Here is a 27,381-nt window from a genome sequence, read left to right on the forward strand (position 1 = left end):
TAAGTGTATGAGAGTGAGCTATGTGTGTCTTGGGATCAGCAAAAAGACACCGTAGTAAAGTAATCATGGTCCTCTTGTTTATAGGTTGCTGCTGAGGGGAAAAGAAAGAGGAAGAGGAGCCAGGTCTGCAGGCCATCTGACGATGTCAAGACAAGCATGACCTGCGCGAAATGTGCAAAATTCATTTGCACGAAGCACAGTGTTATGACATGTCACTCGTGTGTTGTGTAGATGTACAGACAAACAGACAGACACACACACACATACACCTTGTTCATATTGCAATTGCTTGTTTGTTGTATTGTATTGCGATTTTGTTCATTTCTGGTTCACAAACAGTGCATGTATGTAAAACAAAATTTAAATGTTAAGTTTCAATGTTGTGTAAAACTATTGTGTTTTATATGTTGGTCTTTCAAAAGAAATAAAGTGGTGAAACATTAAAAAAAGTTTGAACATGCTGTTTTTTTTAAAAAAAACGAGTGAATTATCATAACTGGATCATTACCTGTTAAGGGTAAGGAACACCATTGCACTAAATATTGATAGAATAGTTAGTAATGGAGTTAGTAATGAAATATTAACAATGCTTGTAAGGATTTTTTTGGTTTCAGACATCTTTTGGATAATTAAACATGCACCGGGTCAAATTGACCCGCGAACAGCATTGCTGTTCCTAACAAATGAACATAACAGGAGGGTTAAAACAATAAAAGGCTTGCGATATTTCAGTTGATTTGTAATGAATCCAGAATGTATGACATTTCATGTTTTTTAATTGCATTACAGAAAATAAAGAACTTTATCACAATATTCTAATTTTCTAATTTTAATTTTTCTAATTTTCAGACAGTCCTGTATATCTATATCCAGTACTTTTATATTAGTATTCGAGTAATAGGTTTGAGTAGATGCTTCTGCAGAAGTATTTTTAAACCCTATTATCTATACTTTTAATCAGTTATTAGACGTGAATACTTTTGACACTTCTGCATTATAGTGACGAAGATTCTTTATTCTTGATTAATATAATTAAATTATTAAAAATTAAACTATTTATTACCAACCCAACCTGGCTTTGCTGGTTCCGGTTCTTTCCTCCTCCCTCTGCACCAACTGCAGGACAACATGGCCGCCTCAGAGATAATCACAGCAATAATGAACATTACAGCAGTCACAGTGTTAGAAGCCAAATACTATATAAAAAAACAACATAAAGCGCTAAACACACACAGGATGTGAATTATTCAACTTATTTGTATTTTCCTTGTAAAGCTTTTAAAAATAGTTGCGTATAAAATATTTCCCTTGCCTGTCCATCAGAGGGGACACTTGTCTCTGCCTTTCACCCGTCCCTCAGACTGAGTGGAGCACAGGGAGACATCTGGGTCAAGGTCTTGCTCATAGTGACAGACTGAGTTTTGAACCAACAACCTTTTGGGGCCTCTCCAAAACACAAACATCCTGCTCTCACACCACTAGACCACTTTATGCAGAGACACAACAAGAAAATAAGATTTTAGTTGATAAATATGCTTTGAACACAAACTCTCACTTGAAATGTCTTTTTTTTCCTGGTCAGTCAAGATTGACATTTTTCTCTTAAAGCAAAAGATCAGATTGACCCGGTCTGACGTTGTGCTGCGTCACCTGCAGCCGCGAGGGCGTCTACACACCCACGCAGCAACATGGCTGCGTTTTATGGCTCCCTGTTAAAGGGGAGTTTTCCTCTCCACTGTCGCTTCATGCATGCTCAGTATGAGGGATTGCTGCAAAGCCATCAACAATGCAGACGACTGTCCACTGTGGCTCTACGCTCTTTCAGGAGGAGTGAATGCTGCTTGGAGAGACTTGATGCAACCTGCTGGGTTTCCTTAGAGAGGAAACTTTCTCACCAACCTGGAGGATCTGATGGAAGCTGACTTTGGAAAGTGACTTGAGACGACATGTTGTGTTAATTGGAGCTAGTGAAATGAAATTTAATTGATCTTGTGTTTTTTAGAAGCTCTTTTTGATTCAAACATCACAGAGTTGTACAATTATTCTTGTCTTTAGACACTAATTCAGAGATTTATAGCATCAAAGATGTGAGATTGTTCCTCATCAGTCCCGGTTCAGTGTTTGTATTTGTTAAATTAAATGATAAATTGATTTGCATCCTGAAATAATTTAGAGAAGTTTGGGTTCAGTTTTCTTTTCTTTTTTTTATCTTTAGCATTAAAGTGAAACCTTGTTTGCTCCATGAGGCTTTTAAGTGTGTTGTGATGTCAGTCCACAGGCAGCAGGTGGCAGCACTGAGACTCCAGGTGAGGACCAGGTGAGATGGGAGCTCTACACTGAAGAAGCACAGGAGGAGATGGTGAGTTTCCACCTGAACGTTTAACAGTTTCTCCTCATCAAGATGTTTCAACTTCTGACAGGAATCACAGGAATCCCAACATGAAACCCTGACGGGGAGTGGTGGCCTAGCGGTGGGAGAGCAAATCGCATTCTGGAGGAAGCAAGGGTCTGGGTTCAAATCCCACAGACTGCCACTCTGGGTCCCTGAGCAACACCCTTTGCCCCAGAATGCTCCCTGGCGCTGCCCAGCGGTGGCCCACTGCTCCTCTAGGTTAAATGCAGAGGATGAATTTCATTGGAATTGCTTGTTAATTAAAAGATTAAAAGATATCCAGCTAAAACAGGCAGAGATTGGATTAAACAATAAGATGAAATAAATAAACCTGAGACCAAAAACAGACAGAACAAGATGACATAAAAACAAAAGTATTGAGAGAGCAAGATGTAAAACATGATAAATGGTCAAAAACAGCCACATTTCACTTCAAGAATCTGAAAATGATCTAAAATGGCTCCAAACATGTTAGACAAGTTAAGAAGTTATTAATTTCAGATGTGTGCCAGGTCATGTGGTGGTGAAGGCGGCCTCGTCTCTAGATGTTAGCTGTGGGACTTGAGAGGGTCGATCCGGGGCTGAAAGGTCTCTGATGTGCTGCCGGTTTAAACACTTTTCATTCCTGCAGGTAGAAGCAGCATGCTCCCTGAGAACCATCGTAAGGAAGGATCCTTTTCTCTGGAGGAGGTTCAACTTCTCACTGCCGGTGCTTCAGTGGGCTGGAAGTTTGACCAGATCATCCTGGAAGCAGCTGAAGAGCCGACCTCCTCCGTACGGCTGGAAGGGACTTCCTGGTAACGGTAGGCTCCAGGGATTCAGCCTCATGGAGTTAAGGCCTCTGGCCCACGCTGTGTTTTCTGGACTAAAGTCAAAGCTGTTCTCACCTTCTCCTCACAACCACCCTGCCCCCTGCTGTCATGCCCTCACGCCTCCACCAGGGGGCGCGTTGCACAATTTGAGAGCAACAGGCGTAGAGCAACAATCTGCCTTTCTTTTATGGAGTCAGATTTGTGAGATTCTTTTTATATTTCTGATCTAGAATGATTTACTGAGCCTGATCTACAGAAAACATGTTTAGTTTACTTTTGAGATTTTCTTCTTTTTTTTTTTTACCCATGATTAATTCTAACTTGGTGATTTCTGGCCCACATTGAAAAATGTTTGTTCTCCAGAGCTCCTACCAGCCCTGAAGGATCCGCAAATATTTAAATTTAGAAATAGGAAATGCCTAGTACCTCAGCTAAATATCTGTTTGGGTCTTTATGTTCCTCCTCAGTCCTCCAGGCAAGCCTATCCCTCCTCAACAGCTCTCGACTTTTTGATCAGGGATCACCGGGCAAGTGTGTCCGCTGTGCTGTGGTGGGAAACGGAGGAATCCTCCGTGGATCAGGGCAAGGAAGGAACATCGACGACCATGATTTGGTCTTCAGGTGAGAACCGGAAACTTAAGGCCTTTTCAGGTTTCCCCTCTAGATCAGCCGTGTCCTACTGTCACATCTCTGCTTGTTTTGAAAATGTGAAAACTACGCCCCCTGTCGGCGTCTGGACGCCTCTGTGCTCTGTCTTTAACCCGGAAAAGCGGTCACACATACGTCTTTGTAGGAAATGGCTCTCAAATTTAACAGTTTTAATCTAAACAAGCCAAAGAAATGGGTTACAGATATTCAGCTGCGGCTCTTGATGAATATCCTCACAGTAAAAAGGAATGAGAAAGAGCCCCGAATGATGGTTACATCAGCCTCTTATAGATCAGCAGGGACACACTGCAATAGTGGTACACCCCTCACATGTCAGTAGAAAATGTGTCACCACTGGGTATTATCTGTCAGACTGTGGGATGCATGGAGTCCAAGTTTATCCAAGGTTTAGTGCTGCCCTGAAATAACTGACTTTCCTCCAGCAGTCTCTTTGTCCATATCATGTCTGCCACATCTGTGACGTTCAACAGCTCCATCAACCTGCAGCTTTATGTAATATCTAACAAAAATAGTATCAATAAAATTGGATCCATTGAATTGACCATATATAACCAGAATTTGCTGCATCTGCTGGTTTAATATCCCACACTTGAGGTAAAATGAAACAAACATAACAGAAGCTCTGCCTACAGTTTGATGTGTTTGCTCTGTTAACAGGATGAACGGAGCGGTGATCAGAGGGTTTGAAGAAGATGTGGGGACAAAGATTTCGTTCTATGGTTTCACCACCAACACCATGAAGCACGCCCTTAGCTGGTACCGCTCTGACGGCTTCACCAGAGTTCCCCAGAGTCCGGTTAGGAACACTCAGAGCTACAAACCCATGGGGAGAATTATCCTCATCTACAATCCATCTCTTTCCTTCATGTTTTTGCAGGAGATCAAATACATCTTCATCCCGTCAGACATCAGAGATTATGTTCTGATGGCGGCCACTCTTCGGGGTCAAACTGTTCCCTCAGGGAGAGACAAGGGAGACAGGTGAGTTAACGCACCTGTGACACAGTGATGATCAGCCGGTGATGTGACGATGTTAGATCATCAGGGATCAGTGTTGCACTTAAAAGGGTTTTTGAGAAAATCAAACAAAAAATGTGCAGGTTGGTAAGCCCAGGGAGGTCCAGGGTGAGCACGAAAAAGACGAACCGACGGCAGGCAGCTCCCAACTGGTGATAACAGGCAGAATGGGCTGGAGGTGGAAAGCAGGTCCATGAGACGAGCAAGGGTCATACATGGGACAGCAGGAAGGAGAAGGAAGACAGGTCTAAAGGGCTGAGCATGACACAAGGTCAATAACCAATCACAGTTTGTGTCCAGATGTCAGAAGAGTGATGAGGTATCCAGTGAGAGCAAGGTAAACAGGACATCCAAGAGGAGAAAAACTGGTCAGAGCAGGGGATGCTCACTAATGCTGGAAAGTAACTCACTCAAAGCCTGAAGACAATCTGGCAGCCTCTGGTTGAGAGAGGCAGGTTTAAAGAGGCAGAGTCACAGGTGAAAACCATGCAGGTCATTCAGGTGAGTGCAGGTGCAGCTGCTCCACTAATTAACTAAATGGAGTGGAGCAGATCATCCATCCATCCATTTTCTAACCCGCTTAATCCCTCATGGGGTCGCGGGGGTTGCTGGTGCCTATCTCCAGCGTTCACCAGGCGAGAGGCGGGGTTCACCAAGGACAGGTCGCCAGTCTGTCGCAGGGCAACACAGAGACAAATAGGACAAACAACCATTCACGCACACACTCACACCTAAGGACAATTTAGAGAGACCAATTAACCTAACAGTCATGTTTTTGGACTGTGGGAGGAAGCCGGAGTACCCGGAGAGAACCCACGCATGCACACGGAGAACATGCAAACTCCATGCAGAAAGACCCAGGGTTGCATTTGTGGAGCAGATCAGAGAGTGGAAAACTCTCAGGCAGCCCAAGAACCAACTACAGACCGCCAGGAAGCATGATCAACTGATTTCACACACATATATATATATATATAATGGTTTTTTTTGTGGAAATACGTCTTATTGTGTCTGCGTGTTATCTAGTATCTGTTTAAATCCTGAGCCAGTGTCACTATGGTAACACATGGTGTCAATAAAGATTATTTACCTTGATTAGAGAAAGTGGATTTTCATCCATATGGTAAAGAATCTTTTATCCTTCTTTTGCACGCTCTAATGTGAAAAAGTACTGTATACATGTTTATTGTCTGTTGTTTGTTCTCTAAGCTGGAGTACGTCCAGAAAGAGTTTCACCAAAGTAACACGGGGCGACAGTAAAGAATCTTGAAGAACACTTCAGTTTATTCTCTTCCTTACAGTCTAGGTTCATGAAATTACTTTAATTAGGCGCCACCATAGCAAATGCATGGGGAGGCACCTATTACTATGCACCTCTAAACGGACTATTTATTATTCTTTACTTCTTCTTCCATCACGATTAATGCGGCCCGAACCGTAGCGTGCACGGTTCGGTTGATACTGCTGATACGGTGAAATCATTATTTTGATATCTCTTATACCTTTTCAGCTAGAGCGATTTGTTCGGGACCCTTTTTAGAGGATTTCTGCATTTCCATAAAAATCCCCTTTATATCATAATTTTTTACACCTTTTATTAAAATATTTCCAGCAAAAACCGATAGCTTGTCTTCTTCCCCTATCCGTTACGAAATAAACGCAGAAAAAATTACGTCTCTACGATTTACGGATCAGGAGATATAAAGTGTTGTGCGAGGGAATGTTCTCCATTATAATCTGACCAAAGTGTCTGCACTTCAGTAGACTGGCCAGCTGCAGGTGTCAGTGAGTTTACATGACAACCGAGCTCTGCTGGCCAGAGGTTACTCCAGGTCAGGGACAGGCTCCATTGGGATAGAATGGCAACTTTCGACACCCACTGCAGTGGTTGTGATGAGGAATCTGAAATTCGCACTTCCTCGTAACATTTTAAAATTTTACAGTGATTATCAGGCATGTGACATTTTCTGTCCCTTTTTTGATTTCACATGCTTTCCTATTGGGCCTCTGACTCCAACAGGACCTGGCATGAGGCCCAGACACGACCCCCCCCCCCCCCCCCCCCCCGGCCTATACAGCACCACCCACCTGTGGGAAATGGCACTACACACCATTTTGGTCAAATGTTGAGTTCTGGGCCCAGATTTGGTGAGGCTGAGTTGCTAAAGGAGGCCGATCTGACCCATGAACTTTGGTGAAGTTTGGTGGCATTAAGTATTGGCACCCCTTTCTGAGGCACTTTCCAGTATAGGATTTGGACCAAACTAACAGAGTACTATCACCCAGTGATGATAAAACACAACCATGTTAGCAGCTAACGGTTAGCATGTTGCTAACCAGAAGTAGCTCTAGGAAGCTCGTACAAATTTCTGCTTCGTCAGGTGTGTTTTGCCTTTATAGCGAAAGCTCCACAATAAATCTGGGTTACGTCGCATAAAGCATCTCCAAGTTATGAGGTGTCAAATATCCATTTTTAAGCAATTTTTGCCCCTGCCAAGTGCTGCAGAAATGTCTTTTGTGCCATTATTAACATATTTCCAGCAAAAACAGATAGTTTGTCTGGCTCCCCTCTCCGTTCCGAATTAAATGCAGAAAAAATTACGTCTCCAGCCTTTTCGGTTCCGGAGAAAGGAAGTGCTGCTCGCGCCATATGTCAGCCAATGGTTTTCATCGGGAACATACACAGTTAAGGTATGCAAAATGCATAATCATATGTGGCTGAGGTTTGGTCTACTGGTTAAGTTGTGGGACTGGCAATCCAGAGGTTGCAGGATCACAACCTGATATAGCAAGTTAAGAATATTACATATTCACCCCTATAGTATACATGTCAAAAGGTGCTTCTTCATCCAGTCTACTGCTCTTTTAGTATCAGTCACCATTTTGAGATACCATGGCGATGTGATGAACAAAAACCATGCAAAATGGCATTTTCTCCTTTTTTCAGGCACTTTCCAGTATAGGATTTGGACCAAACTAACAAAGTACCATCAGCCAGTAATACTGAACACAACCATGTTAGCGGCTAACGGTTAGCATGTTGCTAACCGGAAGTAGCTCTAGGAAGGTCCTACCAACTTCTGCTTAGCCAGGGTTGTTCTGCCTTTATAGACAAAGGCTACGTTCACACTGCAGGTTTTAATGCTCAGTTCCGATTTTTTGTGAAATGGGATTTTTTTTTGCGTGGTCGTTCACATTTCCAAATATATACCACTTGTATGTGATCTCCTGTGTGAACTGAATGCGTTGAACCTAAGTGTCCCGCATGCGCACTCGAGGACGCGATGACGTCACACGTAGCAAGTGTCTTCAGTGTTTGCGGAAGTAAACATGGATTATAATGCTGGCGCGCATTTTGCGGTCTTTAATTTATTTTCTAACCGGAGCTTTCCTTCCTCTGACTGCTCTTCTCATTGTAGTCCGCTATGGGTGTCGTCTTTCTTCACGCTTCTGCATAGCAGGATGCAGAATAGTGACGTTTGTCAATTATCGGTGACGTACAGGTCGGATAAATGCGACCCGGCGTACAGACACAGGTTGCATTTGAAAAGATCAGATACGTATCGGATTCAGGACCACATATCCAAGTGGCCTGGGTTGCATTTGAAAAAAATCCCATCTGTGTTGTTCAGACTGTCATAAAAAGATCAGATCCAGGTCGCATATGGGCAAAAAAATCGGAATTGGGTCACTTCAGGCTGCAGTGTGAACGTAGCCAAAGAGAGGGCTACAGCTGTGAAGGAGTCTCCATGACAACACTGCTAGCCAGAGGCTCCTACAGACATGCTCCATTGACTTAACATGGCACCTTTTGACAGCCGCTGCTGGGGCTGTGAAGACCGTAGGAAGCTGAAATTCGCAATGTTACTTCCTGTTAGTATTTTTGACGGTACGGTACGCACCATGAGGCGGTGCCTTATTAAATTTCTTCAGAAATTTTCTAGTTACTTTTGTTAGTGTTGCAATGTTCATTTGACCTGAGAAGCAGGTTAAAGTTTGTTCAGTAGTGATCATTGAAGCTCAGAAGCTGCTTCGTCTTTAAGTCTCACCCATTGTTCTACTACAGGATGTGTCGACACACTCTCCTCACCGCTGTCTGCTGTTTCTTTGGTGCGTCCTCCTCTCCAGTCCCGTCCCACTTTCTTTTACCATAATCTCATAAGATCAGCCGCCATGCTGGTTGATCAAAACAAAAGTCTGCTGTGAGCAGAACTGGGACTGATCACGGAGAGATGAGCATTTTACACATGGCACACCTCTATCTGCAGTGTTACCTCAGTAAAATACATCTTTATGTTGTGTCTTGTAGCACAAGTTGATAAGAAACGCCCAACTTTGGTTGCAAACTGGCACGCCGCTGCAGCAAAGATTTGCTGTTCAGCCCCGGGGACGTGCTATTATGAAAGTTAATTCAGTTTAAAAGCACATGCACTGTTTTTTTGTTCAAATTTAAAGGAACCCTACACTTTTGACACTTTCTGGGTGCCTCTTTCCAACTTTTGAAAGGTCTGGATGACCAGAGCTCAGCACTGTTGGTATTATGCTTAACTAACTCGGTTTATTGTAGACATTCTTTGCCCTTCTCTTTTTTGATAGAGACTTAAACTTTGAATGTTTTTGTCTGTTCTCTCAGAGTTTCTGCAAATATTCTCCTATCTTTCTTGATTACAGTTGATGTAGACAGAATCGGGTTGTGCAACCACAAAAACGGTCCCCTGTGAAACGAGACCGTGCGTGTGTGTGTGTGTGGACGGGGAAATCAGGCATTTAAACAAGATGAAGTTTAATGAAATAAACAAACCAATGCAATTTTACATTTTAAAGTCAAATAAATCCTAACAGCCATTGTCTCACAAAGTTGGCAATCAAAGTCAAAATACATAAAAAGAAAGTTGAGTTATAATATTTCAGATATTTCTAAATCCATTTTGGATTGTTTGAGACAAAATGTAAACAAGACAACATTTACTGTGCTGGTGTGCTGAAGCTATATCTATATCCTATACAATGATACACATTGGACCCTATGGGTTGTAAAAGATGGACCTAAGTCATCCCTTAGTTCTCACAAATCAATCAAAATGCCATAAATCAATATAAGTCAGAAGACTAATGTGTTCTGAAACTGTGTTTGTTTTTTCACACCACGGGACACAATCTTAAACTTCAAAGTTTTATGTTAAAAGCAATTAGAAGAAGGCATATAGCTATAATGAATAATTATATACAGTGCAAAATTCAAAAACAAAAAGCATCCTTTTTATGTGTCCTGTCTGGCAGGGTAGCTTTAACAATTGTTGTCTTAATGCCAAAAAGAGTCCAACAGATTTTACTTTCACCAGTGGAGCCTTGCTGCTTTCACCATAGAGCTCCGCTTGATTTATACATGTAAAAAGCTTTATTGGATATCATTTTGAGATTATTTCAAGTTCAATGGACACAGAAACGTAAAAGGTAGAAGAGAAAGAAAGGAAGAGAAAAAGATGAATATAAATATAATTCAGCTAAAAATAGCAATATTAATGGATATTAAAGCAGAGATACTAAACAGGAACATCAAAAAACTTGAATCACTGCTTCAATTTTGTATTTTAGATTAGTATTTTCACTACTAAGATCAATACTAAGGTGATTGATGCAAACTATCTGCACACTGTTATGTTGTAGGCCACAGGGCCTCTGAAAGTAAACCCCAGGTAGAAAGTGACATTCTGATTACTATAAGGCACTGAAGGCAAGTAAAGAGGCTGGATGCTGAACTTCTTCTTTTTGGGCCCTTCGAGGTACACCACTCCATCTTCAGTCCACCCAGAGAAACTTTTTAGCATCTGAGCCAGTTCAGGCATTTTCCAGGCTTCACCTGTGTGCCACTTCATGCGTTTCTCATGCACTGGGAGCCTCTTTGTGTATCTTTCTATCTTGCTTTTGTGCACAAACTTATCCAGCCCAGTCCCATTTCCCAGGAAGAAATGGGTGAAAAGTCTTCTCCTCCGTGGAGGAATGTCCTTGATCTTTTTCCAATAGTCCTTTGTCAGGTACTCAATTGCTGATTGCACAATTTCATATTTTTTGTTTTTCTCATCTTCTTTGTCATGATCTTCTGGCCAGAACAACATGGTAAGTAAGAACAGGGCAGATGGAGAACATTTCCTTTTGTCATTGGGGAACTGGTGGCTGAGAGCTTGCAGGTCTTGTAAAGCAGCAACCCCTGGAGACTGTGGTGAGAGACACTTCAAAGCAATGTTGGCTGCTATGTAATTAATTATGTCTTTTTGGGGAAATTTAGCTGTCACTGGATTGCTTGGGTAAAGGGAAAGAATTGTCTGTAGGTCACTGGTGTCCCTTTCCTGCTGGTTATTCAGTTTGTAGAAGATGGATGTTAGGTTACCTCCCCCGAGGCGACAGATGATCATGCGCTTTGTGTCGGGATTCAGGTTTGTTAGAACCGACTTAGAGGACTTTAAAAGTTTGCCTGAACCTCCACCCAAGTATTTTCCATAGTCTGAGGATGCCTCAGACAACGATTTGAGTGGATTTCTTACTGTTTCTTCAGGACTTTCAGAAGTCTCTTCTTCATGTGCAACAATGTCTTTCTGGAAGTAACTTAGGTCTTCTGAAATCCAGTCCAACGTTTCTTTAATTGTGTTCTTAAGGTTTTTCAGACGGCCATGAAATGGCTCCCAAGCATCTTTTATTCCCTCTGGAATATAATGTTGGGTGATTAGGTATTTTATGCACTCTGAAGAGCTGTCATCTCTATGTGCAAACTCCTGAATTGAGGAGATCAATTTTAGTAGTCTACATCCAACCTCAACTTCGGCAAAAAAACCCAACTTATTCATGGTTTCTGGATGTTCTTCAGCTACTTTCTGACATTGTTGGAAACACTCCATGGCTGTCAGTGCGATGTCCACCGCTGGTGCCATGTTCTTGGCTGTCTTTGGTATGTTATTAGACTCAGTGGCCTTCAGTTTAGCTTCAAACCACCTTTTGTACACCTGCCCCTTTGTGTTGAGTATATATGAGTTATCGGGCTTTGTGGTAGCAGCTGTCTCTGCCCAGAGTTTTGCCTCTTCAAACTTTTCATATGAATAATACAGTCGAGCAATTGTTTGGGCAAAAAATGCATCTTTATGAAAGCATTCATATGCTTCCTTGAGTAACTCAAGAGCTAACTCTAGACTTTCATTTTTACGCACATAATCAATGAGAGGAGAAAATAAGGTGTCATTTTCATCACCTCGGCTAACCTTTGATCGCCTGTTGAGGAGTGCTTTGAGAAATGCTAAATAATCATCCCTGCCAAACCGGTGCTCAAACAGAACTTTCTCAGCCAGCAGCTCCTTTGCCAAGCTACCTCGTCGTTTTTGGTCACCTAGCAGCTGTTTGAGAATTTCCTCTGCAACTCGTGGGTGGATGATTTTGATTGATTCAATGTGTGTCTTCTCATCTCTGAGATACAAGAAAATTAGTTTCATATGTTCATTCAGAGATGTTTCAAACACGGGCTGTCGAAGCTTGGGAACATATGCGCTTAAGCCTTGTAAAGCCTCATAATGGGACTGAGAGATGAAAGAGTTTTGAACGTAGGTGTTCAGCAACGCTACATAGAGCAGGAACCGAGTGTCACCAGATTCATGATCAATGCCCTGGAGCAAATTTGTCACAAACTTTTTAACGTATGTTGCCACCTTTTTGAACTCTTCACTCATCAAAACGAATGTGAGGATGAATTCAGGCTCGTATTGTTCCTCTAACTCCTGAAGTCTTGCAGAAAACATTCGTTTTTCCTTTGGAGAAAGTTTGTGAGTGACTGAGACATTCTCTAACGGAGACTCATTGGTTTTTTTTGCTGGATCATGGCATCGTCTGCAGCTTAATAAAATGAAGCAAGTTTTTTCATAAAGAATCTTCTGGCTGCGAATGGCGTCCTCCAGTTCATTCTTTAGGTCATCAAGGTATTCCTGTTCTGAATCTTCAACAAGGAGCATCACAGGAAGACACCTCTGTGGATCGTTTTCATCATGTTCTCTCAGCTTGACTGCATGATGTGCAACAACATCAGCAGAGTATGAGGGCTTGACAACGGCACATCTTAGGTCGGTTCTTTTTCTCCACAGTACTTGCCTTGCCACGGTGCTCCCTCCACTCCCAGGATGATGGTAGATGTTGATTCTTTTCACTGGGACCTGCATGGTATTTGATTTCAAATCTTCCAGTAGATCAAAAACTTCACTGTATGCGTCCCTTTCAATGATGTCGCCAACATGTTTGTGCTCAGCAAGCCAGAGATGCAACCAGGTCACTTTCCCACCATGATAGAAGTGCTGCTCAGTGTTTTGTTTCTCTGCTTCAACTGACTCTTTGACGGTTTCATCACAATGATCGATTGCCAGGATTTCCAGTGAATACATGTCTTCCTTCGCTCTTGTCTCTAGACAGCATTTTCCCTTTGCAAAGGTGGGTAAATGTTTGGTGGTGTGTGCTGTTACAGGTTGCAGTTGCTGCAGTGTTGCGTTGATGTGACTCATTTTCATACCAACAACACCATGATTGTTGACCGTGTCTGCACCAAATGTTCCTCCTGCAAAACTTTCCCACTTCAGAAAGTCTTCTTCTAATTCACAGATGCAAACGATGTCTTCATGGCCTTGCATGTCTGCAGAAAACTCATAAAAAGTGTGAAGGAGGGGTTTTTCAACTGGTGATGTGAGAAGAAAAATCACCTGGAACGTACCTTTTGGCAAAATGTGTTTACAGATCAAAGATATAGATTCTCGCAGGAGAGGACGTTTTGTGTTGGTCCAAGTTATGTCATCACATGGGGGTTCACTTCCTTTAAAATCAGAGCGTCCATTGCAAAAAATCCAGCTTGTCTGCTCAAACAAAAGCAACTTGCCTGTGAATTCCTTAATAGTTGTATCTCTGGAAATCTGATAGCTCTGCAGAGAATGCATATTTGCTGCATGGCTTTGACTGTATTTACTGCAAAGACCGGATATGTTTGAGTCTGGATCAAAGTCAAACACACAGAAGATGTTCATGTTCAGTAGCCAGTCAATGTGACAAAGGTCGTTGGGTTTAAATTTGTTTGTCACAAGTATGAACCATTTCTCTTTCTCAATGGATTTCTTCCCCCTTGTCATGAGCATAGTGAGTTTTCTTCCAAGGTTTTGGTAGATTTCAGGGTCACAGGGATATTTCTCTGCTTCTTCTCTCTGAGCGTCTCTATCTTGTATCCGCTGAAAGAAATCCAGCTGATCTGTATCGCCCACTGGTTCTGTCTTGGAACCGACCCTTCGCAGAACTGTCTCTTTCTCAAATTCAACTTTGTTAGCTGATTCCTTGAAGTTTGGCAGACGAACTTTGTAGATCTTGCCTCGAACAATGCTTATCGAAGGAACAATGTCAACCTCTACCACATACCTCTTCTCTACACTTGTATGATCCATAACCTCAATGAACCTTGGCGGACGCACACACTGGCGAATATGTTCCTTGTCAGAGGAGAAGCTCCTTTCAATGAAGTCCAACGCATCAACAAAAACATCTTTGTCTTTTATGGGAATGCCGATTATCTCACCATGGACATAATCTGCATCTTCTCTGCTGTCCATCACACCAAAGTGGATTGTACCATTTGTTCTGACATTCATACATCCAGTTGCAAATTTCAGAACCTCTCTGGCAAATTTGGTTCTAAGTCGTGTGTTATCTAATTGTGAAGCATTAGCAAGAGACTTAAATTCGCGGCAGGGATTGATCAGATTAAAAGCTCCTGACTCAGGCTGTAGGACTCTGTGTTTAACATAAATGAAGTCGGGATCTTTATCAAATGGCCGTGCTCTGCAGTCTTCCTTTGTCAATACACATTGTTGCACAACAGGTTGTTTTTCTTGTAAGACATTCTCCTCTTCCTTAGCCTTCTGTTTTGGCAGATCACTCTTGTTTCCCAAATTTCGCTTTTTATTTGTCTGGTCACTAGAAGAGGTATTCTTTTCTGGAGGCTTTTGAGTAAAATTAATGAGCTCATCTCTTCTTTTAATTATTAGATTAGCAGGTCCTGATTTCATGGAAACCTTGGTCACCAAAAAGTGTTCGTCTAGTGCAAGAAGGCATTGTCCATCGACTTCTTCTTCGTAAAGTTTTTGTATGTATGTTTCCTTCACTCCAATAGATCTTAGCCAGTGACTAACTTCAGATTCAGTCCATTGTCTTGGTAACTGGTGAGGTTGTTCTGCTGGGAAAGGAAAAAATAAATATTTAAGCATTGATAATTGCAAAGAGTTGAGATGCAACTAAAGCTTTTATAGGATTTTAAGGCTACGCTCCCACTGCAGGTCTAAATACACAGTGAGCCAGGGTATATATTTATATATGTATGTGTGTGTGTACGAGTATGTAGGGTCTGGATTTCCTCCTTCGGCCAACTTATTACCCAGCAGGGTATCTGATTACTGGACCTTGTTCTTCCCATTCAGCTGACTTCTCAGAACTTGCCTTACTCGTTGCAGGTATTTGGTTGTTGCTGTTTTTCTTGTGGGCTCTTCATGGTTGCCATTTGCTTGTGGTGTTCCAAGGTTCTTCCAGCTCTCTTCAACATCTGCTACTTAATAATAATAATAATAATAATTGAACTTTATTGATCTCAATGGAGAAATTCACTTCTCCATCTTAACCCATCCCCTTGGGGAGCAGTGGGCTGCCACTGTGCGGCGCCTGGGGAGCAATTGGGGGTTAAGGGTCAGAGGGTTAAGGCTCAGGGACCCAGAATGGCAGCTTGTGGGAGTTGAACTCAGAACCTCTGGGACCGAAGCTCTGTGCTCTAACCACTAGCCCACCACTCCCTATCGCACTTCCCTTCTGGGAGTGCAATGCCCTCTGTGTGGATTACATTCCCTCTCTTTGTCACCACCCGGCCACATATCTCCAGCCTGAATAACATTCTGATGTCCCTGCTGTAGATGCTGGTGGTGTGAATCAGAGAGTCAGTGTCTCTCTCACTCTTAGCGTATAGCTTCATTTCATCCATGTACAGGAAGTGGCTGATAGTGGCCCTTTCTGAGTCGGTATCCATAGCCAGACTTGCTGATTATTTGACTGAGGGGGTTCAGGCCGATGCAGAACAGCAGAGAAGACAGAACATCTCCTTGGTATATTACACATTTGATGGAGATTTGTGCAATTGGCTTGAGATTGACCTCAAGGGCAGTGTGGCGTTGAATCACAGGCTTTTGTGTAATCAATTCATGCAGTGCACAGGTTTTTTTTGTCTGATTTTACAGTGTATGGCATCTGTTCTATCAACCAGCATTCAGTGTTCGGCTACTCTGGTGTTTTTATCTATGCCTTTCTGGGCCTCTGTCATGTTTTCATCCATGCAGCCACTTATCTTAGCCGTTATGATGGCCGGAAGGAGCTTCCATGTTTTGGAGAGACAGGCTATTGGCCGATAGTTGGTAGGAGTATATTGGGTATACATATAATGAGAGAAATATGTTTATATAACTACTTACCCATACTAGATTTCTTTTTCCTCTTTATTACATGTCTGTCTTGTCACATTCATCTGCAAAATAAAGAATTATCATATGATTACTAATTTAGTTATGGTGTTTATGGTTATGGTTTTTCTATTGGCATAACAAGGTAAAACCAAACCTTGGCAACCTCCCAAAAAATGGGAAAGGGCCATGAAGGGAGGTGGGGTGAATATGGACAACTTGCAATCAGTATATATCCAACCTCCTTCCATTGAGGGGCTCAGGCTTACACAGGGGCAGGGGTGGGGGTGGGAGGTATTCGGATCATAGATAAAACAGGTTTACTCGTACAGTGTGGGGTGTCCGGTCAACAGCGGGCACAACACGAACAGATTTAATTCAGGATCATTCATACATCAGACGGGAAATCTGGTGAAACCTATTATCAGCTGTTTGGATGAACTATACCTAACAGACTGAGAGTTATTTATTAAACATCACATAACTTAAAAAGTGTGTAATATTAGCACAACAATTGGCGTCCCTGGGTGGGCATTCGTAAACGCAGCTTGCACTGCACACATATTAGAAAATCACGAGAGATTTTTAGACTTTTTAAAAAAATTTACTCCAAAATTTTCTTAGCTAGTGAGAATCAGCTGTACAACAAAAAGCATAAATTCAAATGATTCAATCAACCAAGTTGTTTGGTGTAACCAACAGTGTGATAGTTGATTTAACTTTAAAGTTAATCTTACTGACTGAACCAAATTTTGTTGCACATGTGAGTCCATATGCTGTGACTTGTTCTCATGTTTGCATATACCACAATTCTTAAATGAAAAGTCCAGAGTTCTGCATTTTCAAAATTAACATCCAGTCGAGAGGAGTTAGATGGTCAAATATCTAACCTAGGATCCTGTGCATATTCGTCTAATAAAACATTTTAAAAGGGGGTGCTCATAAAGCTTAATGTCCAATTCCCCTTAAAAGAAAGGTGAGAAATATAAGCTTAAAAAGCAAGTAATTCCTTAAAGGTGAAGCCTTGCGCAAAAGCTGATAATTCCTAATGAAAGGTAAGCAGTCGCCACAGAGTTCATAATTGCTAAAGATTTAGCATCTTAACACTGACAGAATAGTGTCATAAGCCGCATGTTGAATGATCAACTTGTGCACCTGTTTCTACACACACAATTACGTATTTGCAAAATGTGTATTTAAACATACATCCATAGGTAGGCGTGCATGGACTGGATCCTGCATTATTTTGAAAGCTTCGTCATAACTTGTTTGTTGTTGTGTGTAAAAGGACTCAGATTCAAGAGGCTGCGGGACAGGTTACGTTGTTATATCAGCAAAAGTCACAACTAGAAGATGAGAAATATTCTCAGTTGCAGGCAGACCGTCAGAGGACCCTGCACAGAGTGCTGCCAAACTTCAGCTCTCAAAGGCTGAGGTGAGCATGTAGGAAGCTGAAGCTGAGACCAAAGAGCTCAAAACTCCTGAGGTCAGCAGGTCTGCATCTCACCAGGGAAGTGAGTCCCCCATTCTTCACGTGAAATCCTCACACAATCAACCCCAACAGGTTGACCCATTGCATGACCTAGAATCATGAAGCACCTAGAACAGAGCCAGCCTTTCCTAAATTTAGGACAGAGCCTCTAAATTTTGAGTTTACAGAAAGTACCTCCACAGACCCCATGTGCTGGAAGTCAGATTGTCCACAGTGAAGCTTTAAACCATCCTGCTGCAGTGGACAGCCCCAAAGAGTACCAGGTTAATAACTTTGCAGACACAGGTGGTTCATATTGAAGAGGTGAGCAGCCATCACACCTGACTCATATCACCACCTGTCCGGACTCTGTGCCGCCCCCTAAGGGCCAGAAGAGTCACTCAGGTTATCCCCACAAACCTAACCCACCACATGTCAGAGTTCACACCCTGGAAAACTCTCACTTAGATCAGTATCATTCTTCCTTACATCATCAAAGGTTAGTTCAGAGACCTCCATCGGTTCATGAACGTAACCAACTTGATTACCCAGGTGGCCCAGGCCCATCTCATAATTATGGTTCCCTTATTTGGGAACTTGAGTCCCTTGCTCGGGACATAGAACATTTTGACCCAGATAATCAGGATTCAAACATTCATGATTATTTACAGGAAGTCCAACGTTGTCTTTCCGACCTACACTTATTTGGAAAACAACAGCTAGAAGCGTTCGGGGTTTTCATTAAAGCTCTTCCTCCAGAGTTTCGTGACAGTTATTCAATTCTCCAGGTCCTGAAGAGGACCAGAAACAGGCCAAAGAAAAGGCACAAATTCAGTTCTCCAGTGATCCAGCAGACCGAAAGATTTGGAGACAGGCTGCCACGACAGCCTAAGCAGCCAGATTAAAATCAACCTTATCACAACGCAAAACCAAAAGGTAACATAGATAAAAGATAGAGCCATTACCAAGAAGTGATCACAAAGGAATGTCATCATATGTGTACAGTTTCCTGTTAAAAACGCCAATGCTTTTGTCAACTATTTTCCTGATATCAACAGTTTGGGCTGATAATCACCGGACAATACCTAACAGACCAAGAGTTATTTATTAAACATTAAATAACTTAAAACATTACAACACCTTCTAATCTGCCTGATCTTTTGCACCTGTACATTCCACCTGTGCTCTTACATCACAGGGTCTTTTAAAAGTTCCTAAGGTTAAAAGAAAAACTGTAGGGCAGCGTGCTTTTTCCTTTTGTGCCCAATCTCTGTGGAGCAATCTCCCTTTAGACATTCGGTAGAAATCTTCTATGAAGGTATTTAAAGACAATTTAAAAACCCATTTGTTCACCTTATTTTAAGCAGCCTAACTCGATGCCTCAACCATTATGTATTGGTACTGGTGTTTCCTTTTGTTTTTAAATAGTATTTTATAAATGAATAAATAATACATTTTATTTTCTTGTTTTACTATTTTTATCACCTACTGTTCAGCACTTTAAATCAAAGTGCTTTATAAATAGTTATTATTATTATTATTAGGATTTTGGACATTTTGTAGTTTTATTAAATAGTGACATTCCTTAATTTTGCATTTGTCTCTGACCAATGTAACCTTGCTAACAGGCTACATACACGGACATACTTGTCTTTAATGAAAAATAGACACATATTTAAAGGCTTTTGAAACACCAATGCAGTTTCAAAATGAACAAAACTGAATTTGTTTAATGGATGGTTGTCTGACAATTTATTTTAAATATTAAGCATATTTTAGGAAAGGGTCTCGCAGCTCAATACCATGTTTTACCAAAAGCCAGCAACACAACCACTGATCTGCCAACATTGCTATGGTGAGCTGCAGAGAACCATCCGTCTGGGTGCGAACCTGCATGAGCACTAAAACTACCTAACATAATACTACACTAGGCTATTTTCTCATTGTTAGGGGTATATTGCTCCAGAAGAAAAACAAGAAACTGATCTTTACCATAGTTGTATTTTTTGTCCCTTACCTGGTGTTTCAGCTGATTGTTATCGACCCCCTTTTTTCTGCAGGAATGGGAGAATAGAGTTGGGGTCCCAGGCTGCAGAAACATAGGAAAATGGTTAGACTGAGCCACATCATTCCATCATTTGACTCATTACAATGAGTCAGAAGGTTAATGTTTGAGCTTCACTTCTGCAAAACCTTTAGATGCTCATTTCAGGGTGTGACAGATAAGATAAATATATCAACTGTCTCTACTGGGCTGCTGTAAGATATAGAAGCAGAAGCTACAGTTGAAACCAGAAGTTTACATACACTAAATAAAGTAAGAAAGTATATTTAAATAGCACCTTTCACAGGCAAGAGATGGTCACAAAGTGCTTTACAAAATGTAAAGTGTACATTGTACACAATACACATACAAATAAAAATACACATAAAATACACAATACAGATTCAATTACTATCTCAATGTTATAAAGTGAAGCAAAACCATTTAACTGCTGTGGAAAGAAAGCTTGGAGAAACGGGTGGGTCTTAAAGGAGCAATAGGTAAGATATTGGCTGTAAAATCAACCTAAATCATTCTTATTTGCCACTTGGGATGTTGGTAACATTCCATAGAATCAATCCTCTCCATCAACAATGTCTTAGTTAAGTTTTTGTTGTTTATTTGTCTCTGTTATGCTTTTATTGCTTTTATTTTAATCCTTATGTTCTCTGTGTGCATAACATAGTATTGGTACCTTCAAGTATTAAACAGAATAAATGCTGTGACAGGGAATTATTGGTTTATTAAATGTAGCTGCAGTTGTCTGTCATCTTTATATCAGTGATCGAATTGTCTAAGAGTACAAATTACCCCCTTTTTTGGGTTAACAATATGAATACATACAAGACATTGTTTTCCTTTGCTCGTGGTTAATGATTAATGATTCCAAATTAAAGGTTATTAACATTTACTGGTGGCAAGTCTGCTTAAGTCTTACAACTGACTAGAGATCCATCTTTCGTGGTAAATAAGTTTAATAATTAAGTAATAAACCCAGTTGCTATTTATAATCATAAATCAAGAAAAACAAAATCAAGTCTGGAAGCCCTTAATCACAACCATTAGACGGATTTTTCGTTTTCGCTTTCCTTTGATTAGAATGACCATCAATTATAATATCCAATTACAATTATTAATAATATTCATAATCAATAAAGTTAAATTGCACAACAGGTGTGAGGGGCCATGAGAAGGTTCTGATCCAATGATCAGATATAGAAACATAACAGGTCTCTGATATAGGAGGAGCCTGGCCATACAAAGCTCTGAAGTCAGCACCAAGATCTTGAAGTTGATATGAAAAGAAACTGGAAGCCAATGAAGGGATTTTAGAATGGGAGTAAAATTAGCCCTTCTTTTGCCATGAGTCAGCAATCTAGCAGCAGAGTTTTGGACCTGTTGCAGATGACACAGTTCCTTTTTGTTTAGACAAGAAAATAAGATGTTACAGTAGTCTGAAAGAGAAGATACACATGCTGGACAATCAGCTCAACATCATCTTTGTAGATAATTGTTCTTAGTTTATAATTAGTCTCTGCTCTCCCCCGTACCTGCCCTGCTTCTGCTTCTAGCAATCTTTCTGGATATTTTTACATATCCCCCAAACTATAAATTATAATCTGGTCAACTGGACTCTCAACACAATTGATCAAAGTTTCTCAACGTGGAGACTGGGTGATGGAGAGCCTCCTGTGCCCGACGGGACATGAGTAGCTGGATCCACAGTGGGAGGAGGATCGTGTCCATTTTGTCTGTTGAGGATGTTAAAAATGTGTTTAAAAATTGGATTTAAGATAACAGGATTTCTGCTTTTTGGAGCTGGCGGTTACCTGGAGTATCGAGAAAATCTGAAAACGTCAGCAGGTGTGTCGGTCCATGTCAAGGCTGCCTGAACTATGTGAGGGAAATGTCCGCTACCGGCACTCAGACTAAAATGCTGTGTCAGCAGAACCGCAGGCCAGCTGCGATTCCTGAAGTTCCTGGCAGGAAGGAGAGGATCTCGGAGAAAGCTGGAAGCTGGACTCTGGCACAATGACCACAATTTTGGCTGTTTGGAATCGCCATTTAAAAGAAGCAGCAAAGCTTTAATACAGACAGAAAAACAAGAGTCCGCCTGCTCAAAACAAATGCTGCTATCCAAACTGGCTCCCCTGCAATCTTGATTTCACCTGGATGTGATGTAAACAAGACTCTCTGTGACATCTTGACCTGGACAGTGCGCTACATAAATGCCTGATAACATTCCTTCACTATCAATGACTATGGCTGTGAGAGATATCTGCCACAGTTCACAGACTAACACACACACACACACACACACACTAAAACACATACACACACACCACCTCTACTGTGCTTTCTTCCCTCACTCTGCTGCTCTCTGTTTTAGCTTTAGTGCTAAAAAGGTGAGATCAGAGTCCTCAAGTATGAATGTATGAATCGAACAATTAAGCTTTAACTGTTAGTGATGAAGCTTGTTCCAGTGAAACAAAAGAAGTTATTGTAGTTGTAGATTTAGAAAAGTTGGATAAAATTACTTTAGATCAGAAACTCCCAAAGATTTACCTAGTTTGCTTCTTATTATGAATAGAAACCATTAAGTGCTGTGATTTTTATGCTTTCTGTAATGCTAAAATGTGTCAAACAATTCTAGACAAATATTTACTTAGCTTATTTCATTGTTAATGTAATGTTTTCTTTTCCTTTGTAATTTTTCCCTCTGTAATGTTTTTATGTTCATGTACAACACTTTCAATTGTCTTGTTACTGAAAATAGCTATATAAATAAACTTGCCTTGCCTTGAGATGTTCCTCAAACAGGTAGAAACTATTTCTTATCAGCTGCTTTAAATTATGCTCCATTGACATTACTTTGTCAAAGAGAATGGCAATATTTCTAAGGCATGATTTAACTCGGAAAAGTTCAGCTCACCCATACACTGGTTGATCCCTGGAATGGCATCATCAGGGGTGATCACCAACACGTCAGTTTTATCTGCATTCAGGTGCAGGGAGTTTCTTCCCAGCCAATGTTTCATTTTTGCAAGGTAAAAAGACACAGAAGCTTTTTTTCTCACTGTCAAACATGAAATCTGAATAAATCTTTCCTGTGTTATGTCTGTTAGAATTTCCAAAATTATTTATCTCTACTAAATGCCAGAATAATGAGAGAAAGAATATTTTCAACAACAATGTATTACTTTCCGGCAACAGATTGGCGACCTGTCCAGGGTGTACCCGCCTTTCACCCATTGACAGCTGTGGATAGACACCAGCACCCCTCGTGAACCCAATAGGGATATATATTTTAGAAAATGGATGGATGGATGTATTACTTTCTTCATATTCAGAAGTTTACATACACCAAGAGCCTTTAAACAATTTGGGCACGCCCAGTTAATGATGTTGTGTCTGTGGAAGCTTCTTATCGGTCCATTAACAACATTTGAGTTTATTTTAGACACACCTGTGGGTGTTTTAAAGGCACCTAAAACACTCTGCCTCTCTGTGGTCAAAAGTCAAAAGAAATCAGCCAAGATATCAGGAAGAGAAGTGGACTTACACTACTCTGATACATCTATGGGTGCAATTACTAAATGCCTGAATATGCCACGGACAACTGTTTAAACAATTATCCGCACATTTAAACACCATGTGACTGTCCAGCCATTATACCGTTCAGGAAGAAGACAGGCTCAGTGTCCCAAGATGATCGTGCTTTGGTCCAAAATTTACACATCAACCCAAGAACCAAAGCAAAAGATCTTGTGAAGATGCTGGCTGAAGCTGGTAAGAGTGTCTCGTTATCCATTGTGGAACGAGCTCTGGACATGGGCTGAAAGGCTGCTCTGCCAGGAAGAAGCCATTACTAAAAAAAAAAAAAACTTAAAAGCCAGATTACAGTTTGCAAATGCTCATAGGGAATGAAATTAATGTTTGGAGACGTGTCCTGTGGTCTGATGAAAATTTTCTGTGAAGTACGGGGGGGGGGGGGGTAGCATCATGCTGTTTGCTGCAGGAGGGACTGGTGCTCTTCTCAAAATAGATTCATCGTGAGAAAAGAACATTATCTGGAAATTCTGAAGCAACAACTCAAGACATCAGCAAGAAAGTTGCAGCTTGGGCGTAAATGAGTCTTCCAGATGAACAATGGCCCAAAGCCTCCAGCCAAACTGGCTGCAAAGTGGCTTCATGATAACAAAGTCAATGTTTTTGAATGACCATCACAAACCTCTGATCTAAGTCCTAGTCAACATTTACAGGCAGAGCTAGAAAGGCGTGTTCAAGCAAGACGGCCTCCAATCTGGGCTCAGTTCCCCCCGGTTCTGTCAGGAGGAATGAGTTCCCGCCTAATTTTTGAGAAGCCAGATCCAAAACCTTTGATATAAAGTCAGACAGTTTAAAGGCGAGGGTACCAAACATTAACAAAAATGTATGTAAACTTCTGACCTTCACCAAAATGAAACAATGTCTAAAAAATGATTGCTGTCATTACTCTGGCATTTAGAAAATAGAAATAATTTTGGTAATCCTAATAGACCAAAGACATGAAACGGGTTATTCAGATTTCATGTCTGACAGTGAGAAGAAAAGCTTGTGTGTCTCTTTATATAGTTTATGTAAACTTGCTTCTGTTGAAACTCTAAGTTCACTTCAAAAACTTGCCTTACTACAGAAACTCAAACAGTAAAGTGTTTTATCTGGTAAAGTTGAATCTTATTTTTGTAGAAAGAGAATCTCTTTCGCCTACTGCCTTTTGTCAATAATTAAAAGTTTCTATAGGGTGTGAAAAGTAAGCTTACCCTCTAAAACTTCAGAAAATCTTCTTTTAATCCAAACATGAGTCTTCTTTGGCAGCTGAAGTTGGTAATTTCAGAGTAAATACAGACTACAACTGCTCCAAAGTCCATCTGGTGGGTTCTGCTGCACTGCAAACAGTACAACTGTGTTTTGATAGCCTTAGGTTTCATTTCCACGAATAAGTGCCACACCCAAGCATGTGAGCTGATAAGCTACTGCAACGTGATCAGCAGCATTACACTTCCTGTAGTTTCCAATTATATCTTTAATAAAATGGATGAAGCCCTAAAGCAAGGGTGGAGAAACTCAAATCCATAAATACAGAAAAGGCTTTGGAGCTTTTTTGTTTTATCTGCAGAATATAAAGGAACAACTACAATCTTTTACAAAATAAAAGCTTTTTATCTTTTTATGGCATGGTAATATACTTAAGTATCATATGAATCTAAGCAACAGGAAAATAAATTATATAAAATAATTAAATGCAGAAACAGGAGCTCATATAAGCAGGTTGCATGAGCAGAAACATTTAAAGAATGTGTGGTGCTACACAAAAGAGGGTGGTGGTTGCTAAACTGGCCCAGGCTGTTCTGGTTTCTGCAGGAGAACCGTCCCGTGTTTGGACATCAACACAAGCGCTGCTAGCTCTCAATGGCTCATTGTTAGGATATAAGGTGTTTAAAGGCAGGAAACAGGCTGGAGCGCACTCAGGAACCACTGAAAGAGAAAAGGTTAGTGGCTGTGGGAAACAGTGGATGGTTGGAAACGCTGAAATTAAGCCATTAAGCTGCATCCATGAGGTGGCACTGGATCCGATATGCGGGTCCGAGGCTCCATCATAAGGACATAGGGACAGCACAGGTAACAAGTAGAACCCAGAGCAGCTAGTGAACTGTGTAGTGTGCAGGCAGTCCAGGGAACAGTCCATGGTCATACATGGAAAGGCAAACAGGCAGGAGTCCACAGAGCAATCTGGGTCAGTCACTCCTGACTGGCTATAACTGCTCCAGAGTTTTCATACCACGGCAGGTGATTATAGAGGGAACAATGCACCCTATGCCTTACGAACTGACTTGGGGTGAAGCATTGTAGGACGCTCTTCTCAGAACCAAAGCCTGTCAAGCACAGAACAATTGTTAAAGAGCTGCCTCCCCTTCAGATGTTCTGCGTCTCTTAGTCTGATTTCAATGATAAGAATGATGATATCATTTCCCTTCACAGGCTGCAAAGGGCATACGTAAAAATGAACAAGGGCACTATGCGATGCCTTTACCCTTCAAAACCCGACCTATCCTACCTGACAACAGGCACAGCTGTCACATGTCTCAGTCACCTTAAGGGGAAACTGCAGCGGGATGAAAGCAACAAAAGTCAGTATGTTGAGTTCATGGAGAGGTTATACGTAGAGGAGAGGCTGAGCTGGTCCAAGATGGTGGGAGAGAAGGTGAGAAATGGTAAATTCTGCATTGTGCCGTTTATCATGCAACAAAACTAGATAAGCGTGGTGTGGTGCCTGACGCCTCCTCCACTTATACCAGCCTCAGTGACCATCTCCTCTCTGGTCCACCATGTTGCTGCTCCGTTTCCGCTGCCACCCTTTTCTGATGTGCGACATTGAAAAATGTTCCATCAGTTCAATGTAGTCGAAGGAGACCGAGACTACCTTCGCTTTCTATGGTGGAACAAAGGAGATCTCAACTCGCCACCCAGTTAATTCAGGATGAAGTGACTCATGGGTTGAAACTTCTCGCTTAAGTAAACAGTAACACTTACCCTCAAGGATCACAACTTGTCACGCTAAACTTCTGTAGACGATGGTTTCAGTAGAGTCAGTAACACTGAAGCTGGTATTCAGGTTACAAAGGAAGCATGTGAGCTTTGTACTACAGAAGGTCTTTGACTCCATGAGTTTGTTAGGAAGGACAGAGATGTCCTTGAGAGCATACCTCCCTCTAAAAGAGCCTCAAATGTTAAGTCTATGGATCTCGTTCCTGACAATCTACCCCTAGAACAGGGGTGGGCAAAGTGTTTGACTCGTTGGGCCACAATGGGTTCTTAAATGTGACAGAGGGTCCAGGCCAGGAGAAGATGTATGAACTATTTGTGTAGACTACTACAAATGACATGTAAAAGCCATTGCATAAAAGGTTTTGCCTTTACCAGGCAGTAAAGCATGAATATCCAAAGTTTGTTGTACAAAATATTATTTTTTCCCACAACACAGTGAAATCACGTTCACTTTCAGTAGGAACAGTGCTGTTGGTCTCCCTTTTTTTGCCAGTGCATCAAAGTCTGGAGTTAGTTTTGTTGGTGGTTCTCAGGATAGAGCTCAGGTGTCGGTCTGTGAACTTAGATCTGTGATGGGCTTTGTTGAAGTTCACGAGTCTGAACGTCTGATCACACAGCGGCAGCATCTTCTGTGCCGCCCTCCGCAGGTTTGGAAACGTGGCTTCATGAAGTGAAGCATAAAAGTCATTCAGTTTAAGAGAGTCGAACTTTAAGATGGAGTCAGACCTGTGGTGCTGATTCAGCATCTTGTGACGATGGACACCAGCTGAAGTGACTGGTCGGTTTTTCTAAATCAGAGATGGCAGAATTCTCTGAAGGTCGCTCAGTAATTAACTGTATTTTGTCATGTTTTTGGCAGCCTCTGTTTGCAAGGCTAATGTGGG

At 41.4% G+C, this 27,381-nt stretch overlaps 2 protein-coding genes across 5 annotated transcripts in view; one reads left to right on the forward strand and one right to left on the reverse strand.

The window, feature by feature from the left end:
• Window positions 1-27,381, forward strand: part of st6galnac2 (ST6 (alpha-N-acetyl-neuraminyl-2,3-beta-galactosyl-1,3)-N-acetylgalactosaminide alpha-2,6-sialyltransferase 2) — a 36,150-nt gene that overhangs the window by 4,228 nt on the left and 4,541 nt on the right. The window contains exons 4-8 of the mRNA XM_036148018.1: window positions 2,272-2,359; window positions 3,024-3,195; window positions 3,672-3,825; window positions 4,531-4,669; window positions 4,751-4,854. Of these exons, the coding sequence (XP_036003911.1) occupies window positions 2,272-2,359; window positions 3,024-3,195; window positions 3,672-3,825; window positions 4,531-4,669; window positions 4,751-4,854 (657 nt within the window). The remainder of the gene's footprint in view (window positions 1-2,271; window positions 2,360-3,023; window positions 3,196-3,671; window positions 3,826-4,530; window positions 4,670-4,750; window positions 4,855-27,381) is intronic.
• LOC105917966 (sterile alpha motif domain-containing protein 9-like) lies at window positions 9,657-25,110 on the reverse strand. Of its 4 annotated transcripts, XM_036148016.1 has the most exons (5): window positions 24,712-25,110; window positions 19,883-19,954; window positions 16,552-16,658; window positions 16,407-16,459; window positions 9,657-15,130 (listed from the first exon to the last, which is right to left on the reverse strand). In XM_036148016.1, the coding sequence occupies exons 4-5, from the start codon at window positions 16,408-16,410 to the stop codon at window positions 10,533-10,535; spliced, it is 4,602 nt and encodes a 1,533-aa protein (XP_036003909.1). In that variant the 5' UTR covers window positions 16,411-16,459; window positions 16,552-16,658; window positions 19,883-19,954; window positions 24,712-25,110; the 3' UTR covers window positions 9,657-10,532. The 4 variants fall into 4 exon arrangements, with proteins under 4 accessions (XP_036003909.1, XP_021166488.2, XP_021166487.2 ...); XM_021310813.2 differs by lacking the exon at window positions 16,552-16,658 and having other exon boundaries at window positions 9,657-15,127; XM_021310812.2 differs by lacking the exon at window positions 16,552-16,658.

This window comes from Fundulus heteroclitus, chromosome 16 (genome assembly GCF_011125445.2).
Source record: "Fundulus heteroclitus isolate FHET01 chromosome 16, MU-UCD_Fhet_4.1, whole genome shotgun sequence".
Classification (NCBI taxonomy): domain Eukaryota; kingdom Metazoa; phylum Chordata; class Actinopteri; order Cyprinodontiformes; family Fundulidae; genus Fundulus; species Fundulus heteroclitus.